The sequence below is a fragment of the Emydura macquarii genome, unplaced genomic scaffold, assembly GCF_026122565.2.
Source record: "Emydura macquarii macquarii isolate MOO-44397 ecotype Brisbane River unplaced genomic scaffold, CSIRO-AGI_Emac_v2 contig_1119, whole genome shotgun sequence".
Lineage (NCBI taxonomy): Eukaryota > Metazoa > Chordata > Testudines > Chelidae > Emydura > Emydura macquarii.
In genome coordinates this window covers 14,400,700-14,421,893 of record NW_027131256.1, presented here as the reverse complement: position 1 = coordinate 14,421,893, position 21,194 = coordinate 14,400,700, and the positions used below count along the sequence as shown (strand labels likewise).

The 21,194-nt window shown below is 44.1% G+C and overlaps 2 protein-coding genes across 2 annotated transcripts in view; both read left to right on the top strand.

Annotated features, from left to right (window-relative positions):
- The first annotated feature begins 1,420 nt into the window (after positions 1-1,420).
- Positions 1,421-11,544, top strand: SH2D1B (SH2 domain containing 1B). Its single transcript, XM_067546386.1, has 4 exons — positions 1,421-1,694; positions 3,022-3,085; positions 6,389-6,557; positions 10,746-11,544. Exons 1-4 carry the CDS (start codon positions 1,561-1,563, stop codon positions 10,781-10,783), a joined length of 405 nt encoding a protein of 134 aa, XP_067402487.1. The 5' UTR covers positions 1,421-1,560; the 3' UTR covers positions 10,784-11,544.
- An 8,300-nt stretch (positions 11,545-19,844) lies between these two features.
- The window catches only part of CIP2A (cellular inhibitor of PP2A), a 33,031-nt gene continuing 31,681 nt past the window's right edge, over positions 19,845-21,194 (top strand). The window contains exon 1 of the mRNA XM_067546214.1: positions 19,845-20,390. Coding sequence (XP_067402315.1) covers positions 20,289-20,390 — 102 coding nt within the window. The 5' untranslated portion in view covers positions 19,845-20,288. The remainder of the gene's footprint in view (positions 20,391-21,194) is intronic.

Below are 21,194 nucleotides of genomic sequence, written 5' to 3'. Positions count from 1 at the left end.
CACCCTCACGACAACCCAACCCTTATTCATCCCCAGAGCACGTCCATCCTATGAGCTGAATGACGCAGTGGTCATGTGGAAAAAATAGGATCCGCTCATGTAATTAAATATATGCCCATAATGCATAATTAAGTAGGGCCTTAATTAAGGTTGCACAGCCAACCTGAGTTCTGGCATTTCTTAACTGTTTAGTGCTTAACACTGCAACTTTAATGTTCTTTTAATATAGCTTATTGTATATGATTTCCTCTGTCTTTTAAAAAACAAATGGAAAAAAACAAATTCCATCATGTGGCATCATAGGGACATCCACATGGATCATCAGCAGGTTGGGATATTTACAGCCATAGCCCAGGTCTCTGTCACTTGAGCCAGTGGAGTAACTGATAGCAATAGTTTTATTATCCTCTATGGACCAGCTACTAGAGAGGGATGAGATACAATCTGCCAGTGGGTGTAACAGATATTGGCAGAGAGCGGAGGAATGGTGAGACCTGGAAATCTTGGGTTCCATTCCAGGATCTGAAGGGAAGTGTTTTTGAATGGGCACAATCTCACAGACCATTCTGTCCTGGTTCTGTCTCTTTCTCATCCCTTCTGTCCTTTACAGGATCCTCAGACTAGTCGTAGATTCCTCCTCTGGGTCTCCCTTCCTCATTCTAATCTAATCCCTCTGTTGCTACACCCCAAATCTGCCTCTTGTCCCCTCTGCATTCAGCTCAGAATGTTTCCTCCTTTTCCATGCTACAGTAGAAGGGGGACCACTGAGAGCACAGAAAAGACCATCTCCCTCCTCTCAATTCAGGTGCCTGGCACCACTGTGCTAGGAGCAGCAATTCCATAGAAAGTCCTGTTCTGTCCTTGCATCCTTGTGATAATTTAGCTGAAGTTTCTGCTGAGATGTATGAATTGCAACATTTTCCAGAGAGTTACAACTTGGCCAAATTTGGGTAGATTTTTCATGAGGACAGCAAAGGGTACTTCCTTGACAGCAGAGCAACCTACTCCCGCACCAAATTTCAAGTCTCATGTTCTAAATCTTGGCTGCGTTCCAGCTTCTCCACAAAATGGCTGTGTAAATTTTTTAACATGTGTAAAACATTTCTTTCTCTAATCTTGTTCTCGAATAGCTGAACAATTTTTGCTAATACTCTTCTCACCCCCAAAAATAAATAAACAAAACAGCCTGAAGCACACATCTGACAGGGCAAATATCAGCCCACATGGTTAAACTCTGGCAAAGTCATGAGCAATGAAAACAGGATCTTATAATGGAGGGCTGGGGGCTGGGCCCATTTCAGGTAAACCACTGGCCATTTTACATTTCCTGTGTTGATCGTGTTCATTTGCTTTCCTAATCACCATCTGCTAGAAAAGTTCTCCAGAAAGGTCGGTAATAACCACACAGATTAACTCACTGACAGACTCAATGCTTCAAGAATAGCTTCTCCTAGCATCACAGTTTGTTTCAATATCATTTAACCATCTTCTTTTAATGCCAGACTGCTGAATTCACCTGGAATCAGTTATAAAGACAAGGGGTCTTGTTGCTGCTCTTCCATGGATTTCCCATTTTATCATGGACACATAACAAGAAAAACTTGTGAAGAATTACTGACCAAGAAAGGCAAGAATGGTAGCTTTTTATTACGAGAGAGCGAGAATGTGGCAGGAGCCCTGTGTCTTTGTGTTTTGTAAGTACTGTACTTATGCTTTAAAACTATATTAATTTTAAGACAATCACAAGTGAAAGTTATTATATCCTTAGAGATGAATAAGTAGCAAATGTGAAAGTGATCTCACAGCACAAAAACATAAATAAGCTGCATATCCGTAGTTAGCGTACAAAATAATTTTGCAGAGGAAAGGGGCACACACTGCTTCTGACATAGGAGGGAGTGGAGACTCTGGGCCTGGGGTAGGCAAGGCTTAGCCAGGAGTCGCTGAAATAGAAAAGGATGGAAGGGTGACAAACAAGATGCTTCGCATACTGTTGACATGGTAGTATGTTCTGGGTCCAGTCCCTTATACATCTCTAGCTGCAATCCAGCCAAATCAATATACTCCAGATTAAAGTGACCTGATTCATTATCATGCCTGGAATCCCTGTGGCCAGCACCAGTTTTAAGGTTCTGGGCAGGTTTGTACAGCCCGTGCCACTGCTTCATTGTTCCAGGACCTGAACTAGGTAAATTAAAGTTAGCTTTGGTATGTCAACTCCAGTCGCAATCACGCCTAATAATTGCATTACAGACACATCCTTAGCTGTGCTACGTCTGCAGAGGAGCAACAAGCTTACTTTGTTCCAAGATCAGCAAATCTGGATTCTTAAAAACAATGAACAGATCTTTCATGTGAAGAAGGTGCTATTTTTATATAGTCACATTTAATCACACTCTATGTTTTTAAACACAACTTGAAACAGCCACACAAGACAAACAGATATCTGTTTCCAGGCTCTGAAAACTCTAGGTTCATAAGAATCTCAAAACACTTTGAGTCCTGGCTTCTTCATATATAAATCAAATGTAAAAATAAATGTATGCCCAAAACTCAGAGTATCCTGCTTTTACGCCAGTACTTGAAGACAAGTGGTTATAAGTGCACACAATACACTTCTGATGCCCTTTTAAAAAGGTAAATGGATACTTTAGTTTTAAGGAACTTCTGCTTTTTTTTTTTTTAGATTTAGGCTGCAGAGTTAGCTTCAGGGTATCAAACTTCACTAATTAAATAGCTAAGCATTTTCTAAAATATCTGTTTGTAAAAGTTATATACTTTTTACTCTAGAAGAGATTTAAATGGTATGTAACTGTTGATAGCAAAAAAATGCAATGACAGATATTTCCTGAGACTGGCTCCCTTTTTGGGTTTTAGTCTTTTATTGTTTTAGCTTTGTTTACATTTTTTTAAAAATTCTTCTGCTAAAAGGTTTGGATGTAGTACTGTCTGGCTATTATTGTTGCTTGAATGTTGATTAAAAAAAACCAACATAACTTATGAAAGGGTATCTCTTCACAGCTTTGAAAACCTCATCTATACTTATCGAGTCTTCAGGGAACACGAAGGATACTTTAGGATTCAGGTAAGAAAATGTCATTTCATCTGCAAGAGAAAATATTGTTTAATGTCCTTCTTATGATTAAAATACATATACATAAAATCTCACCTTCACAAGGTGTTTTCGCACCTGCATTCTACCCCACATAACCCTTGACAATACTTTCTGTCATTACCAGTTAGCTTGGAAGTAACACGATACTGCTATCTCCACAGCAATCTCTTTGTATCTGTCATTTATTGCCTGGCTTGCCCATAGCTACTGATTTGCCCGAATCTTTTTGATAGAATGAAATCTATCTCTTGAGTATCTGTTTACATATTTGTTCCCTTTTCTGATGGAATGCTCTTCCATTTCACCAAAGACACTGATGGAGCCTGTGTACAAACACCTCGCACTTCTGAATGTTAAGGGGTTTTGAATTTTGGAATTAGTCCTTTCATTTTAAAAAGATCTGTATACTATATTTTTGTGTGTATGTAATACTCACAGAGGTGCTTTTAAGCATTACTGATCTGGGCTGTATTCAAGCCAGCAATCTAGAGGTGAAAGGTCCTGTCCTATTACTAAAGCTTTCATGATGGCTGACAAAAATTAGTCAGTCAGCCTTGCTTTCTTGAATCACAGCTGCTTCCTATTCTTGTGGGGGTCTTCCCTCACTAAATACTAATTGAAGCATGGTTTGGTATTTTTTTTCCAGTCCAAACTGTTTTGCCAACAAGCACAAGCAATCCTCAGATTATTTAAGAAGCTTTCCTAAACAAGGGGATTCTGCTTCACTTTATTCGATTTTATTTTGTTGCCTCTCTCCGCAGCACAGGGTATAGATTGCTTACTAGGATCATCTGGGGATATCTCACCAAACTAATTCCCTGCCAACAGGGATGCCAGGTGTTGGTGGTGCCTCAGTCTCTCCTGTTCTCTGTTTGTGACACACAACTGTTTAGTTTCCTGAGGACTAAAATGCTTTCATTTAACTGAAATCATTGGGCTCAACTTGAGTGGAATTAGGTGGCCTGTGTTTATTCATTTAGAAGAGGTTTCTGTCCTTCATGGTTGCAGAAAAAAGCTTGCAGACAAACTATTCAATGTAAAGGTTATGACATCAGAAGACATAAAAAGAATTCAAAATTACGTTTAAAAAAAAAAAAAGGCTCCCTTTTAAGCCAATCTCCTGATTTTTGAACACTCGGAGTTGGCAGTACAGCATACCATTTTTCATAGGGGGATAACTTCCGAGTCTTAACTTCGCCACCACAACTCTTGAAAGCCTTCTCCCCTTGATCACAGCAGCCTTGGCCCTCGATCACAGTTATGACCATTTCCCAAGTGTCTCAATGCTGCTTACCATGCTGGGCAGAGGTGACTGTTATGAACCCAGCTGAATGTGGGGGATAGGGTTGGGAATGTCAGCTTTGATTCCCTAACATGTTAGCTATCGATCTCATAAATGCTGAAACGATCTGAAACATTTGACTTGCCTCTGTTAGAGATACATTATAACCAAAGTGTTATCAGTGTAGACTCAATATGCCTGCCATTGATTAATGTGTTCTAGCAGTAGTGTGACAATGTTTATAAGCTTCCCTTTTTGTAGCATGATAATACAACTTAACCTGAAGAAGAGCTCTGTGGAGTGCAAAAATTTCTCTCTTTCACCATCAGCAGATGGTCCAATAAAAGATACTTCTCCTATCCAAAAAATTTCGAAATCGAGTTTTGACATTTTCACAAATGAAAATGTTCCGTATTTGCTTCAAAGTTACTTTTCGTTTAGAAATTTGAGTTAACTCATTGTAAAAAAGCAAAACAAAACAAAAAAACAGTTTTTTTAGAAGGTCAAAATAAAAACACATCATTTTGAAATGATCTGAACAAGATGTTTGATTGACCTGAACTGACATTTTTCTCCCCCGCTCTTTTTTTTTTTTTTTTTTTAAATTAAACATTGATTTTGAGATTTTTTGACAGGAAAAATTTTCAAAATACTGGACAGTTTCTGGGATGGGAAATTTGCTTCCTGCCCAGCTTTAGTTATAAAATTCATTGCAGCACAGGAAAGATATTAAATATTTAAACCTTAAAAAGAAACTTTGGTGAGTGTAGAGATGCTTGGGAAGGATTATTGATCTGTATCCCAAAATGTGATTTATTCATTGAGCTGTATTAGGGGAGCAGACCAAAGTTTCAACCCCATCACCGAGGGATGAAATTACAGGCACAAGACTAGTGATTACAACTCTGTTGAAATTGAATGGGTTGTTAAAAGATAATACAAAAAGTGGTAAGCCTTAAGGGCTTTAGCTGCCATTCTGGGGAAGCAACCAAAACATTTAGAACGGGGTGGGTCAAATGATTAGCTATTTGAGAGACTCAGGCAAGGTGTACACTAGAAAGTTTTCCCGGCCATAGAAATGTCAGTTAGGAGTGTGATTTCTTTTTTCTTTTTCTTTACAATATTTTATTTTTTGGCAAAAAGCCTCAGGATAGATGCAGATATATTAATATGTCTTATTGCACTTGGGGATCCAGTATAAGTTATAGGGAAACACATTTTTGAGGGTGTAAGCTATTCTCTACACTAGGAGGATTTGCTGATATAGCTATCCTGGCAAACCTTTTCTAGTGTAGATTGGGCCTCAGATGGACAGTCTCAGGACTTGAAATGAATTCAGAAGAGAGACAAAAGCTCTGTGGCTTCCTGAAAGAGCATGACCACACCACTTTCTTTTAACTTAAGAGGAAAGCCTGTCTAACTTAGCTTGTATGTTGTGGCAAAGTGTGACACTAAATATGCATGTAAGCTGTCCATTCTAAAATCCTTTTCTCTCTAATGCTTTGGGTCCAAATGGTAAACAAAAATACTTTGTTTTAAGGAGGCTGTTGGTGATTATATCACTGATCACAGATTGCCAAAGGGAAGAAATGCAGGTGCCTGAAATCCAGTTTGGTCTTCAGGGTGATAAGTGGTTGGTATACACAGGGTACTGAAGCCAGATCCCTGTTTTAGAGTGGAAGACTTGTGTGACTCCATCCTGAGAGAAGTAAGGACAAGAGGTGCATCACCAAAAAGGGGTGCACTCAGAGAGACCAGAGAGGGGATAGAGGTACAGCTAGCTCTGTAGCTGTGACATGAGCTGAACACTTATCTCTAACAGGATTGGTGCTTTTTATAAATAACTGAACATTTTATTTTTATTTATTTATCGGTCACCAAATCTGTTCAGCAAACCTTCATTCAGTTAAGAATGAACTACTGGTTACACACTTACAGTACTCTAGATGAAACACACATGCACTGGCAATGCCTTTTTCACTTCCTTGCAGACTTCTGAAGATGTTCCACAACGGGTCTTCAAAACGATAAAGGATTTAATATATGCATATGAAAAGCCAAATCAAGGACTCATCACCAACCTTCGCTACCCAGTAATAAGACCAAGTCCCTCAAGGAGAGTAAGGAACTCCAGGGTACATGTGGATGAAGATTATGATGGTAGGAGGTTTATTTCTGTCTTTTTAGCCTGGTGCTGGATTGACAGTTCTGCTGCTGTCTGTGCCTCTGTACACTGAGAGTGAATCCCTTTCTGTTTATCCTCAGTGCAGAGAGAGCACAGACAGCTGTTCTACACATTTTCCATTCAGCCCATATCACTGTGGTTTCAATATCACTGTGAATCATGTTTAGGAGTGAGAAGGGAGCTCCGTCAGCCTTTCTTAGCCTGCCAATAAAGGTGCCAGTTAGTAACAATATAATGGCAACTCTTCGGTACCCACGTCACAATGAGAAGGCATGTGAAAACCAACTCAGACTACTGTAGATGGGTAAAACTGACGCACAGAAAGGTTTGAGAACTCATCTAAACTTGCATAGCATGTCACAGTGAAAGTCAGAGGAGTCATACTCAGAATTTTTGAATCCCAGTCAACCCCCTGACATTTGTAATACCTATCGGGCTGAATTTGAACGCATGAGTTAGAAGCAAAATATTCTGCATCCCTGAATCATCCAGTCCCCTATACTTTATTTTAGAATGTCTTTTTATTGCAAATTGAAAAGCCAAAATTACACCTTCTGCCTAACTGATCAAAATCTTATCAGTGACATTAGCTAAATAGCCTTCTGATGATGACGGGGACAAAGGCATACTTAATGATAAAACTCCCATTGACTTTGATGGAACTGGGATTTGACCCTCATAATGTTTTAAGATTTAAAAAAATTAAAATATTGCCAGTATGCATTACTTTTAATATGGTTATGCATTATACATAAGGATAAGATTATGTCATAGAGGTCGTGAAAGTCATGGATTCTGTGACTTCCAGAGACCGCCAGGACATTTTCTGCTTCAGGGATCTGCACAGCTCCGAGATGTCACACGGGCCCTGCAAACCTCTGAGCTGTGGCGGGGGGTCTCCTGCAGATCTGGTGTTCTGAGCCATCATGGGGGTCCTTGCAGCTCTCTGAACTGCCAGCCCTTCAGTGTGGCAGGGGCCCCGCAGATCCAGAGTTCTCAGCCATGGCACCGCAGGCATCCCAGAGCTGTCAGCCACAGCAGTTGCTGGAACCCACTCCCATCCCAGAGTGGTGGCTCAGGCTCTCATTGCCCCAATTGGCCCCTTTTTGTCAATGCTATTTTTAGTAAAAGTCAGGGACAGGTTTACGTGAATTTTTGTTTATTGCCCGTGACCTGTCCCTGACTTTCACTAAAAATAACCATGACAAAATCTTAACCTTAAATATACAGTATAGTTCCTACAAGGTGCTGAGTCCAGTGATTTCAGTGAGAGCCCTGGCCCTAAATTACCTTCAAACCAAAAATGGCATAAACAAACTAAATTATTTTTGAGGGTCTAAGGGAGAAAATATAATCTAACTTCAAACTCATAGATTCTTTTGCCTTGTGTTCTAACATCGTAAGAGCCTTAAATCCAAATTGTCCTGAAAATAAAAATTGAAAGAGGAAGTACGGTCCACTGGTTAGGGTGCTGTCTTGGAAGCTGGAAGATCCTTGTTCTGCCATAGTCATCTTCTGTGAAGCTTGACAAGTCATTTTTTTTTCTGTCTCCCCAATTGTAAAATGTGGATAACACTTCCCTACTTCACAGGTGTGTTTAGGATAAACACATTAAAGATGGTGTAGTCATGCTTTTTTACTGTAACATGTTCTTGGTTTTGTTAGGTTGAATTTAGTAAGGGTGGTAACTGTTAACCTTGACAGTGCAGTTGACACAGAGCAAAAGAGTTTTAGAACTGCTGAATAATGCTAAATTGTGGTGTTAATCAAGCAGAAAGCTGTAAACTTCCATTAGAAACCCTTTCTCCATTGGAATCCCTTACCCATAAGAGTAAGTGCTCATACCAGCAAAAGTGTAGGAATCATGTATGCATGATGCAAGAGTCCTTACTCAGAGACAGCAACTATACAAGTGTAAACTCATGGAGTTTCCAATCAACTGTGTGAATTACACCTCTTGTGGGTAGCCTGGAACCCTGAATGGCAATCTTTGAAATGGCACCTAATTAGTCTGCAGAAGAGAAGAATAAGGGAGATTTGATCACAGCCTTTGACTACCTGAAAGGGAGGATGGAACTAGGCTGTTCTCAATGGTAGTAAATGGCAGAACTAGGAGCAATGGTCTCAAATTGCAGTGCGGGAGGTCTAGGTTGGATATTAGGAAAAACCTTTTCACTAGGAGGGTGGTGAAGCACTGGAATGGGTTACCTAGGGAGGTGGTGGAATCTCCATCCTTAGAGGTTTTTAAGATGCGGCTTGACAAAGCTCTGGCTGGGGTGATTTAGTCAGGGTTGGTCCTGCTTTGAGCAGGGGGTTGGACTACATGACCTCCTGAGGTCCCTTCCAATTCTAATCTTCTATGATTCAATGATTAAAGGTGAACTGAAATTTTATTTTTAAATGGCACAGTTTTTAAGGTTCCAAATCATTAGCAGAACGCACGGGTAGACTTAAAATGACAAGTACATGCTAACAGTTAACTGAAAGATATTTTTACCTGAGTCTATGGCTCAATAAGAGCTAAGCGCTCTCCCTGACATCGAAAGCAGTGTAAGGAATGCAGCTTTTTAGAGCCTTGCCTACATTGGCACTTTGCACCCTGTTTTTCAGCAACAGTGCAGCTACCCTGGTGCTAGTAATGGTTTAAAATACTTAGGCATCTTCAGCACAACATCAAGAAGACTTCCTCTAGGAATGGCTGAGCCCTGTCCCAACTAGTGTTTAACATGTTGCTAGTACCAGTGCTTCTACACCATTGCCAGCAATAAAGGGTAGTAAAGTTGCTAAGATAGGTGCAGCCTTGTTTATACTAGCAGTTTTTCTTAAAGTCTCCCCACCATTGCACTATAGCTGGTAGCTGTGGTGGGAACACTAGGGTAGATCAGTTGCCATCTAGGCCTGCTCTGAACTGGAGGTGAAAGGCATTGAGTAGGTTTCATAGTATGGTGGTTATAATGCTGGTCTAAACTAGCACTCTCAATATTACTATCACTGGGGGAGCTCAAATGGCAGGAGTGTAAGGGTGGGAGATTTTAAGAAAAAGGCCAATGTAAAACATGCCATAACATCCAGTGCCAAAGCTGCAACCAGCTCTTTCAGGAGAAACACTGAACCCTGAACTTGGTTCATGGCCTGGCAAATGCTTAAATCTTAGCGTGTAGGCATTCGCCATAACTCCTTGGGATTATAAGCATACTTTGTTTTTATTTTTAAACCATATCTAGTCCTTTCTAAGTAAAGCTCTGCTGTAGCAGCCTCGACCCCTGTAAAGTGCTACTGAGTTGCACAGATGAGCTGGGGTTAAAAAAATAATGTTTATGTCTGCCAGTTGATATCTGAAGAGGCCACTGGGGCTTCTGAAAGGAAACCGCAGTATCCTTTTGCCAGCTAGCTGTCCAACCTCCACAAGTAGCTGGGCCTCTGCTAAATTTCCTTTTTCACACAAAATGTAAATATAAGTCAGCAGAACTGTCATGAGTAAGGATTGCTGTCTTTGCACTAAGCCCATTTTAACCATCACTTTGTAATATATGACCTGTTTGGCTGCAGATAGATGTCCTTTCAAGTAGCCAAGCTAATGGGGAGGGAGATGAGGGTCTTAAGAGCTCAAATGTCACCATTGTCCCCAACTAAAAACAGAAGTTCGTAATAAATGTAATGCTAATTATCAGAGAAAAGGAGTCTTAGGTTCTTTTGCCCTACAGTTTACAATTGCCCTTCTACTTGGAGCTGTTGAACACAGTGGAAGGATATGTTGCAGTGATGGCAATCAGATCCACTGACATATCTTGTAAACTGTATCCACTCAGAAACACTTGATTATTTCTTACCATGAGGCGTTCTTAACTGTACTTCAGAACTGAGCTTTCAGGTTTTGAAGAGAACAATGCAGGGTCTCCTCAGCTTGAGTTTCATGCAATTTCACTCAAACAAGCTGTGGAGGAGTAGTTCTGGGGGACCAATCTGTGGGACACTGGTCCTAAGTAATCGGTGTCATATATAATTTGTGTCCAGAACATTGGAAGATTCCATCTGAAAAACCAAAATAAAGAAATAAAATGTTTCTAGCAACAAACTACTCTTTTCCTTCCCCTAAGAGATCATTGGAATGTATAAATGATGACATGGTGGTATGCTGCTTTTTTTTTTTTTTTTTTTTACAGAAGTTGAAGATGGAGATTATGTTGATGTCTTACCTTAAATCATCTGGGGCCTGGTTTTTTTAAGAGGCCACCTCTTATCCTGCACTGCATCTCAGCAGATCAACTGTAAAGAGCTTGCTCTCAGAACTTATCCTAGCACACACCACCTCTGCTTGCTGGGCATTCTCATCAGTGGCCTCGTGCCTCCGAAATTCATTCTTCTGGGCAGCTCATCAGCGCAACAGACTTGTACTATTTTCATGTCGATAAATGGTATTGTTGAAGACTTATTTTGGGAGTAAAAGTTTTCCACAGCTGTTTTTAGGAACAATTCCATTTTTTTAATATTTAATATTTCTTTCAGTAATTGCATTTGTTGCATGCATTTGACAGAGCAAACAAATCGCTCTGTGGTTCCTATATTTTTTTTTTTCCACAAGAGTTGGCTTTAAATAATTAAACCAGGGATCTGCTTATTGTACAGTTTTGTTCTGAAGGTCACTGCTTGGAGAAGCAGTGTGTCTAATGGTTACAGCCAGAAAGAGAAAGCAGGAATATTGACTCAGTTCTTAGTCCTACCAATGGATTGTTCTGTCACCTCTGGCAAATCATTTACGCTTGCTCTGTGTGTTCTACCTTTGTAAAATGGAGATGCAGAGGCACAACGAAGATTGTTTCTTTAATGTTTGTAAAAGGCCTTGTGATCTTCAGGTAATGTGCTATAGAACTGTAAGGTATGGGTATTGGTTCATTGTAAATTTAAAGTGCTGGTGATTCCACATGTCTGAATTAAAGAGTATTTGCAGTGTTGTGATATAAACATGTGTTTAAATTAATCCCAGACTTCCAGGAACATTAGATGGCCAAAACATTGATTTGTTTGAGAAAGTAAGTGGTTACCCAAGGGGAGAAAACTGTTCCATATTGTAGGAAAATATCTTACTTCACAGAAATATAGGGATTAATGCTTTTATATTAGTAAAGCTCCAGCAGTCTGCTCCACACGTTATCATGACAGTGCTACGGCACCACTGTAGTGCCTCAGTGTAGACATTCGCTACAGCGACAGGAGGGATTCACCCATCACTGTAGTTAATCCACCTCCTGGAGAGGCAGTAGCTAGGTCAACAGAAGAATTCTTCTGTCAGCCTAGTACTGTCTGCACCAGGGAGTAGGTCATCTTATATATGTCACTCAGAAGTGTGGATTTTTCACAACCCTGGGTGAAGTAACTGGGTTGATCTAATTTTGTAGTGTAGACCCAGCCTAAGTGCCAGCAGTGCTGAGGTTCCCAGATAACAATATGGTGGTTTTAAAGGCACACATCAATAGACTAAGTTGCATACAAAGCTCTGTCCAGTTCTCCAGGGCCTGAATAGTAGGTCAGACAACTACCCAGCCTTTGGATGAACATGTGAGAGAATAAAGGGCTCAATCCTGTGAAGTTGGAAGTACTAGGTGCAGTAAATGTCAGTGCCCTGTCACAGGGAGGGCAGATAAACTGAGCCAAAATACCCACATAGGACTCATTGGAATATAGTGGCTCTCTGGACAAGCTATGGGATTATTCAGGGGGTGGAGGGAATACACAGTTAGATCTCTTATTTGTCATTGAAAACACGACATGTTTTTAGATAACTCACAGGCCTTAAGCATTAGGAAAATGCATAAGTTTCTAACAACTGCATGCTCAAGACCAAGGCATGACTTTGGTCTGTGTTATGCAGGAGGTCAGACTAGAGGACAACAATCACCTGAAAATCAATGAAATGCTGGGGGAGGTATTCATTCTATAAAGGTTTCAGGAAATGATCATGACTGTATATATCCGAGGCAGCTTTATGTCAGTATCCTAAGCAGGGTTAGCATTACAGGTAGGTTGAAAAACAAAATCACAAAAGAACATCCCTTTTTCTTGAAAATGATCTTTCAGTTTCAGGGGGAAGTGGTGAATTGAAAAGCAGAACAATAAAAGTTGACCATGTTTTCCCAGGGAGTAAACTCATTAACTTCACTCTGGCTGCAATCTTTGCTAGGCATTTTCTTATGAATATATTAGATAAACACAGGCCATGTACACTGAATGAGAAGATCATTGGAAATCAGATTTAATTCTGGGGAAAGATTCTGGTGTGAAAGTCGCAGAGAATGAACACTCTATCGCTCTTCCCCTGCCTCTTATAAATAGCCCCACAACCAGTATAGCTCTGTAAACTGCAAGCTTCTCCACCTCTCTTCTCCAATGTGCTTTGTCTCTGACTGGGATGGGCCACCTCTGAAGCAAAATGGTAGCTTGATTTCCTGTTCAACATTTAATCAATGCCGAGACTTTCAGTGGGCCAGTCACTATCGAAGAAGTGATGTTGTTTTTCTGAGGTAAACATTTATCCTCTAGGACCACGCCCACATGGTGTTACTTCACCCAGGCTACTGAACAACTTGAGGATGGTAATGACTGTTGGTCACTACCAACCTGGGCTGGATTTGAATTAGTGACCTAGTGAATTGGTGAGCAGGTAATCAGAACTGCTGCAGGAAGGAGGAGAAAGCTCTGCCTGGCTCCCTCAGGAGCCATAGGAAAAGAGAGAGGGGAGCAGAAAGAGTCCTCTTCCTTCCAAAGAATGGCTACTTGTCAAGTGATTGCTCATCAGCTTTGACACCTGGCTGCAGATATCAGCTTGTCCTTTATCTTTGAGAAACAGGTTTACCCACCCCCCAGATTTATCTGGTAAACACACTTCAGTCATGATTTCAGCTCATGTTCCTATCTTTAGATATAATGTTGCAACATACAGCTCACCCTGACATTATTAACCGGCAAGTTTTTAGTTTTCAAATATCTTACAAGGCATATTTTGCACAAAGATTATTACAATAGTGTCTAGGATGTGAACAGAGGGATGCATTCTGTCACAAGGGGATCCTGCTGCACCCCCTGGAGGGCTGGGAGAAGGAGTGAAGAGTCCTAGGAGCTGCAGGAGAAACAGAAGTGGGAAGGGCAGAATTGATGTGGGGCTGGAGGAGGTAGAACAGATGTCACTTTCATTTCTGTAGGAAAGACAAGACCCCCCCCACATGCACTTTTTTCAGACCACTTGAAGCACTGCCTTTAACCAAGTTATTAAGGTCTGAGACTTCCACTCTCCCACTGAATTTGCTAATCTTTCCCCCCTCCCCCTACAATCTCTTATATACTCCAGTACCCTGCCTCTGATATTGTCCAGTACCAGATGCTTCAGAGGAAAGTATAAGGACCCAACAGTAGGCAGATGTAATGCATTTTAAGTGAGGATTAAAAATACGGCAACTCTTGGTGTAGACAGGTTTAAAAACATCTAAATTGCTCAGAGTCAATGCTAAGGATAATCCAGGATCTTTTGAAAGCTTTTATAGCACTATGAACTAGCAGTTGTTTCTGGTGGTATCAAGCAGTATGGACTAATGACTCAGTGTGAATTATACTGTACGATAGAGTTCAAGTGAAAGATGATGGTGCAGGGAGCTCTGAGTGTTATACCACTTTCTTCAGCCTCTCGAAGGATTTCTTAAGTATTTCTAACTCAGTAATCAAAGTGAGAAAACCAGGTGTGTACATAAAGGAAGTAAATTAGAATCTAAAATTAGGGATGTCTTTCCTAATGAGAAACAGTTTAGAGATGATTAACTGTTTCATAATTATACCACCTGATTCTTCCTTATAAACCTAGCTCTCTAATGAACATACCTCAAGCCTACAGTTGTGGGGCCATATGGGGCAGGGCCAGAACATTTTGTCTGCAGCTGAATTGCAGTGCTGGTGAGTTTCCCCAACAGCAAGTGAACATAATTAAGAGATCATCCCAAAGCAAATCTCTTAAATGGATTAACAAATGTGCCATGTTGGATTAAACTACACTATCATTTTCATTAGAAAGGCTAATGATACCATAAGTGAACTCTTCCCTGTACAGCTCAAGCAAGGAGTAGCACCTATCAAGGATTTATTAGCTTTTTCTTGAGGGATTCTGGCAAACTTCTTATCACCTGTATTACACACGAACTATTTAAAGTGTTAGTTAGAAGGTCAAGCATGACAAGGTTAGCAAATGCTAGATTTATGGTTGCCTATGCAACCTTAATTCTGCCCCTTTTATGCATTCATCTGTGCACTGAATGAGGCAGGGGTGTAGTGGGGAAAAAACAGTATGTAATCACGTAATTAAAGGCTGTATCACAATACATATGAACAAGATGGCTAAAATAAGATTACACAGGTTCGTCTCAAACTGGCATTTCCTAAATTTTGAGTACTCGATTTTGAAACATAATGTGTTATGTTTGTGTTATTTGCTTTATTTAAAAAAATGCTAAAAATAAATTATGTGCAACTGTAACAGCTCATTTCTCCTCATGAGTCATAGCAGAGTTTGAAACTTTGACCTTCACTGTTCCTGTACAGACTGCAATCATCTGAGCTACAGATTAACAAAATCACCTAACCCCAAGAGAACGCTATTTTCCAAGACGGTGGGACAGGAGGGATGGGTTACTAGGTCATGGAAATTGTTGTAGGGGTGAAGCCCAGGGCATCCTGGTTTACACTGTCTTCTGCCCCTTGATTTAAATCAGGAGAGCTTCTGTCCCATGTATTAGCTGAGCTTTTCTCATCTATCTTTTATTGTCCAATAAAAGAGATCACCTCACACACCTTGTTTCTCTAATATCCTGGGACCAACACGGCTACAACATTGCACCCAGAAAGCGTCATGTTTGTTTTCAGGTGCCTACAGTCCACAATGCTTTAGGCCTGGTGTACACTAGGGTGTTTTGTCGACCAAAGACAGCTTTTGCCAACAAAACAGTGATGCTATACACACAGACATCACCCTTTCCGCCCTGCCGACAAAACTGCCGTTTTTTCGACAAAATAAAACCGCCTCAACAAGAGGCATAGAGCTTTTGCAGCAAAGTTTTAGCGACAAAGCATCAGTGTAGACACAGCACTTGGTTATATTACAGTAAATGGCTGTCAGATGTGTCCCACAATACCCATCATGACCGCTCTGGTCAGTAGTTTGAACTCCATTGCCCTGCAGCCATCCGCTCCTCCCCCTTCAAAGTCCTGGGAATTTTTTAAATTCCATTTCCTGCTTGGTCAGCGTGGAGAGTTCACATCTCATCTTCCCAGCTAACCATGGCAGCTCAATGCACCAAACACTCCCCCACTTTGAGCACACCGGAGCTTCCAGAGCTCATTAGCATTTGGGGAGAGTTGGCTATGCAGTCCCAGCTCTGCTCCAGCCGAAGGAACTACGATAGCTATGACCAGATTTCTCATGCCGTGGAGGAGAAAAGCTATGAACGGGACACGCTGCAGTACTGAGAGAAAATGAAGGAGCCAAGGCAGGGCTACCAGAAGGCCTGGGAAGCAAACCATCGCTCTGGTGCAGAGCCAAAGATCTGCTGCTTCTATAAGGCACTAGAAGCCATCCTCAGTGGTGACCCCACCCCATGACACCCAGGATTACCTCTGTGGGCACCGGACACCAGATTCAACCTCGACCAAGAAGTCGTGGACAAGGAGGTGGAATTGGATGATGACGCAGAGCCAAGGACCGGGTCATTTGGTGACATGAGGAGTCAGGATCTCTTCCTGACCCCAGAGGGTCCCAGCCAGTCCCAGCCCTACAGCTCTGGCGTGCAGGAGAGGGGAGCTCTGGTAAGTGTTTTTTGGAGCTAATGTTGCTCGTTTACAGGCGGTACTGCTGTTCTTTGCTTTGCTAAACTATAGAGGTGGTTGACGGGAGAGATGCACAAGACTGTGTTTGCATATGCTTCCCATTCCACTGTTCAGCTACCCAGCATGGCGGAGACGTGTGTTAATGCACACTGAGATTTCACATGAATCCTTCAAAGAGATCTCCAGGAAACTTTCCTGTAGGTACTTAACAATCCTCTGCCTGAGATTCCTTGGTAGAGCGGCTTTGTTTCTTCCCCCATTACAGGACACTTTCCTGTAGCAATCGGCAATAATTTGTGCAGGAACCAAAGTGGCACACAGGCAAAAAGCATAGGGACCCAGTTTGAAGCTGCTTTCATGGAGGAGATGCACCCTAGCATCCCTACTTACTCTCAGGAGTGAAATATTGGCTTTTATGGCCCCCGCCTGTTAAAAACATAGACACAATTTGTCAAATGAGCATCATGAAATGAAAATTTGTCACTATCCACTTGCATCGATACCCGAAGCTTCAGGACCCCACCGCATCCTCCCACAGCCCAACTCACCATGCCCTGTTTGATCATCAAGCTCTGAGCTTGCCAGGGTATAATGAGGAAAAGGTGTATTGTAACATAATGCATAAATGCTGTTATTTAAATCACAATAATGCTTCTGTTCATTGTCTATTGTGCCTCTACTGATGTGCCCTTGATGACAAAACATCCCACACCTGCGAAGCGCATGCGGCTGATAAGAAAATCTTGGAGAAGCAAAGAGCAGATGTTCCAAGAACTCCTTCAGGCTTCTGAGGATGGAAAAAGAGAAAAATGGGCATGAAGCCAGGCTGTGTCTGAAAGTCAGAAAATTAATAGGCAAGAGAGAGTACTAGGAGGTCAAAGCCAAAGAGGAGCAAACAGAGCTCCTAAAGACAATCATTACACTGCAGGCAGAGTCCATGCATGCTCACCCCGCCCCTTGCAGCCAATATAATACTGCTTTCCATGCCCTCTCCAAATTCACCCCACACATTCCTACAAAACTCCCGGACCATCTCGGTACCCCCTTCACCTACCCCTTCAGATATCTATGAGAGCATTAGCTGGACATACACCCAGCTGTCATAGCTCTCACCAATCCTCACCGCGTTCTCCCCTCCAGCACTGTGTTTTGTGTGTGTTTAATAAAGACATACTGTGTAAAAAAATAAGCACTCTTTATTTGTGCATTGCAAAATGCACCTCTCATTGATACACATCTCAAGCTGGATAGCAGTCAGTGTGGCACAGTGCTGTTTACACAGACACCTTATTGATGCTCATTATCAAAACAGTCCCTCAAGGCCTCCATGATTCCAGTGGCCCCCCGTTGTGCCCCTCTAATAGCCCTGACATCTGGTTGCTCATATTCAGACACAAAGTGATCCGCCTCTGCGCTCCACCCTAAGGAAAACTTTTCACCCTGACATTCATTTATATTATGGAGCACACAGCAGGCAGCTATAAGGTCTTCATTTAGGTCTAACCTGCTATAAAGGCATTGCCAGCGAGCCTTTAATCTGCCAAATGCACATTCAACTGTCATTTGACTCCTGTTATTAATGTGCTCCTTGCTGCTATCCAGGTTACCTGTATAAGGTTTCAGGAGCCATGGCATTAAGGGATAGGCTGGGTCTCCCAGGATCACAATGGGCATTTCAACATCCCCTATAGTAATCTTTTGGTCTGGAAAAGAAGTCCCTGCTTGGTTTTCTGTACAGGCCAGTGTTCCTGAAGATGCATGAGTCATGCATCTTCCCTGACCACTCTGTGTTGATATCAGTGAAATGCCCACGGTGATCCACAAGCACCTGGAGCACCATAGAGAAGCACACCTTCTATTGATGTACTCCATCTCAAAATGGTCCGGGGCCAAAATTGGGATATGTGTGCCATCTATTGCCCCGCCACAGTTAGGGAATACCATCACCGCAAAGCCATCCACTATTTCACGCACGTTCCCCGGACTTGAGTCCTTCGCAGCAGAATGCAATTAATGGTCCCCTGAACACTTGCGGTAACACAGCAGTGGACTTCCTGACTCCAAACTGATTAGAGACCCACCATTAGCAATTTGGACTTGTCAGCATCCACACAGCCATTGCCAGGCATTTCTCCACCGAAAGGTCAACTCTCATTTTGGTGTCCTTGTGTGTCAGAGATGGGCCGAGCTCCGCCCAGAGTTCCATGAAAGTGACGTTGTACATCTGAAAGTTCTGCAGCCACTGGTCATCATCCCAGACCTGCATAATAATGTGATCCCACCATTCGGTGTTTGTTTCACACACCCAAAAGCGGCAGTGCACCATGTGCAGGTGCTCCGTGAATGCAAACAGTAATCGGCATTGTGTTTGCACAGCGCACAGCCAGTCGGGCACCTCAGATTCCTGTTCTGACTGACAGCTCAATATATACTGTATAACTAGCTGTGATGTGTTTAGGACACTGACAGCAACAGTGGAGAGCAGTGCAGGATCCAGCCTTTCAGAAAAAGATGGCAGGCACTCAGGAAACTGTGGGGCTGTTGAAAAATGCCGCAAAATGCAGTCGGAAATCCCTGGGACGAAGGGCTGGAAATCAATCCATCACAGGACATTGAGCCGCACCCCTGAGGCACTGCAACCTCTCCACCGTCTCACAACTCCTAGAAACACAAGGTGGCGAGTTGCACAGTGGGATAGCTGCCCACAGTGCCTTGCTTTCAGTGTGGCTGCTAGAGCACCAGGTGTGGATGCACTTCGGCGACACAGGGAGTACTGTGCGGACGGGCACAAGCGCTGTCATTACAGCACTTTCTGCTCATCGTGTGGACAGCGTAGACAGGGCCTTAGTCACCATGCACAATTGTGCCCTGCTCTTATCCGCACCCAGTACGATCAGAGACCCGGTGTCATGGTAACTGGCCGGGGGGAGGGGCAGGTGGGCGTGGCCCGAGCTAGGCGCACTTAGCACTCGTGCTTGGCGCTACCCTTGTGTTGCGGGGATTCGCCAGGCATACGTCATGCGGACGCAGCATGCTATGGGACCGGGGGGAGGGGGTGTGACGGTGTCTACATGGGTGGCGGGGACACCGGGCCTGCAGAGGTGCAGCGGGCGGGCAGAGGCGGCGCGGCTGCAGTAGAGGGACACCCCGCTCCCATAGCCGGGCGCTGGGCCGCCTGCTCCAAACCGCGGCCCCTTAGGGACAAAACGCCGAGCGGCTGCCTGCCTGCCTGCCTCCCTCCCCCCCCGTTTCAGAAGGCGGTGGGCGCGCCCATCCCCACAGAGCGATGGCGGACGGCCCGAGCGCCGAAGGAGCCGAATCCCCACAGAGCGATGGCGGACCGCCCCAACTACGGCGGCCTCATCACGCTGCACGGGCATGATGGGAAGTGGGCGGGACTCTTCTCTCTTCCTCTCCCCACAAAGCGATGGCGCCGGGCGGCAGCCCCGCGCACCAACCGACCAAGTCCCCGCCATTGGCAACGATGGGGGAGGGACGAGGGAGTCCCCCCACAGAGCGATGGCGGCGGGCCGGCCCTGGCTCAGTTCCCAGCATGCGCCGGGATTCTGGGAAACTGACTCTCTGCCTCCGCCGGCCCGAGCTCCCACTGGCGACCCGCGCGCAGCGCCCCCTCCCTCCCGGCTAGAGACAGTTACTTAGACTAGGACAGAGCTGGTCAGGTCCCGGCATGCACCGCGCGGGGGGGGAGGGGCGGCTTTATTCTCCCGTATTCCTAGAGCCAAGATGGCGGCGCGGGCGGCGCCAAATACGATTTTCGCGAGCCAGCGGCTGCGCGCGTGAGGGCGGCGCCGGGCTGGGTCGGGCCCGGCGAGCGCGCGGGCGGCATGGACGCCTCGGCCTGTATGAAGTCCCTGCTGCTGGCCGCCGCCCAGTACCGGGCCGCCAAGAGCCCGCCCCACGCGGCGCAGCTGCAGCGCAGCCTGGAGGTGAGAGCGCGGCCGGAGCGGGACCCGCTTAGCGCCCCGGCTCACGCCCCTCGCCGGGCTGGGCGGTGGCTCCTCGCCCGCTCGCTCGCTGTCCTGTCTCTGCTCCTGCTGCCCGTGGGTCCCCCAGCGCTCGGCGGGTGTTTCCTTAAACCCAGCCGGGCTTGGGGGAACCACTTTAAAAAAACAACCAGGTGTTTGCTGAGCTGGGCAACGTGACCCGGGTGCGCTCCCCCCATGGTGTGAAGCCCAGGTAGCCAACAAGGCCCCTCCCGCCCCCCCTCTGTGCTGTAGCTTAACTCTCCCCCTCAGTGAAGCCCGCCTGGTGCTGTCGTCTTTGCACTTGGGACTTGCGGTTTTTAAATGCCCGCCCTGGGCAGCCCCTGGGGGTCTTCTTCCGCCCTGGGTGTGTCTGTTCATTTAGTCACCTTGATCCCCTTTGCAGCCTTCAGTTTGTGGTTGAATTACATGGCAGCCCTGGCATTAATCTGCACTGGCAATTGATTGCGAGGGGGTGACTGAGGAGACCAGCTCCGCTCATCCAGGCTCTTCTTCCCTTGCAAGGATCGGAGCCCCTGCTTGTATTGCCCCCTGGCTCTGTAGAGGTTCACTCCAGGTTTGGGTGTTGGTTCTAGTTAAAGAAATGGTCTTTAAAATCGTACTTCTTGGAAATACGGGCACAACTCCGCCTATCGCTGTAACTGACATTAGAGGGAAACTCTTTTCTGTGTATAGTCAATTACGTTTTGTGTATGATCAGTTTCACAGCTTCTTCTGGGGAGTCAGTCAATTTGCCAGGTTGCTAGT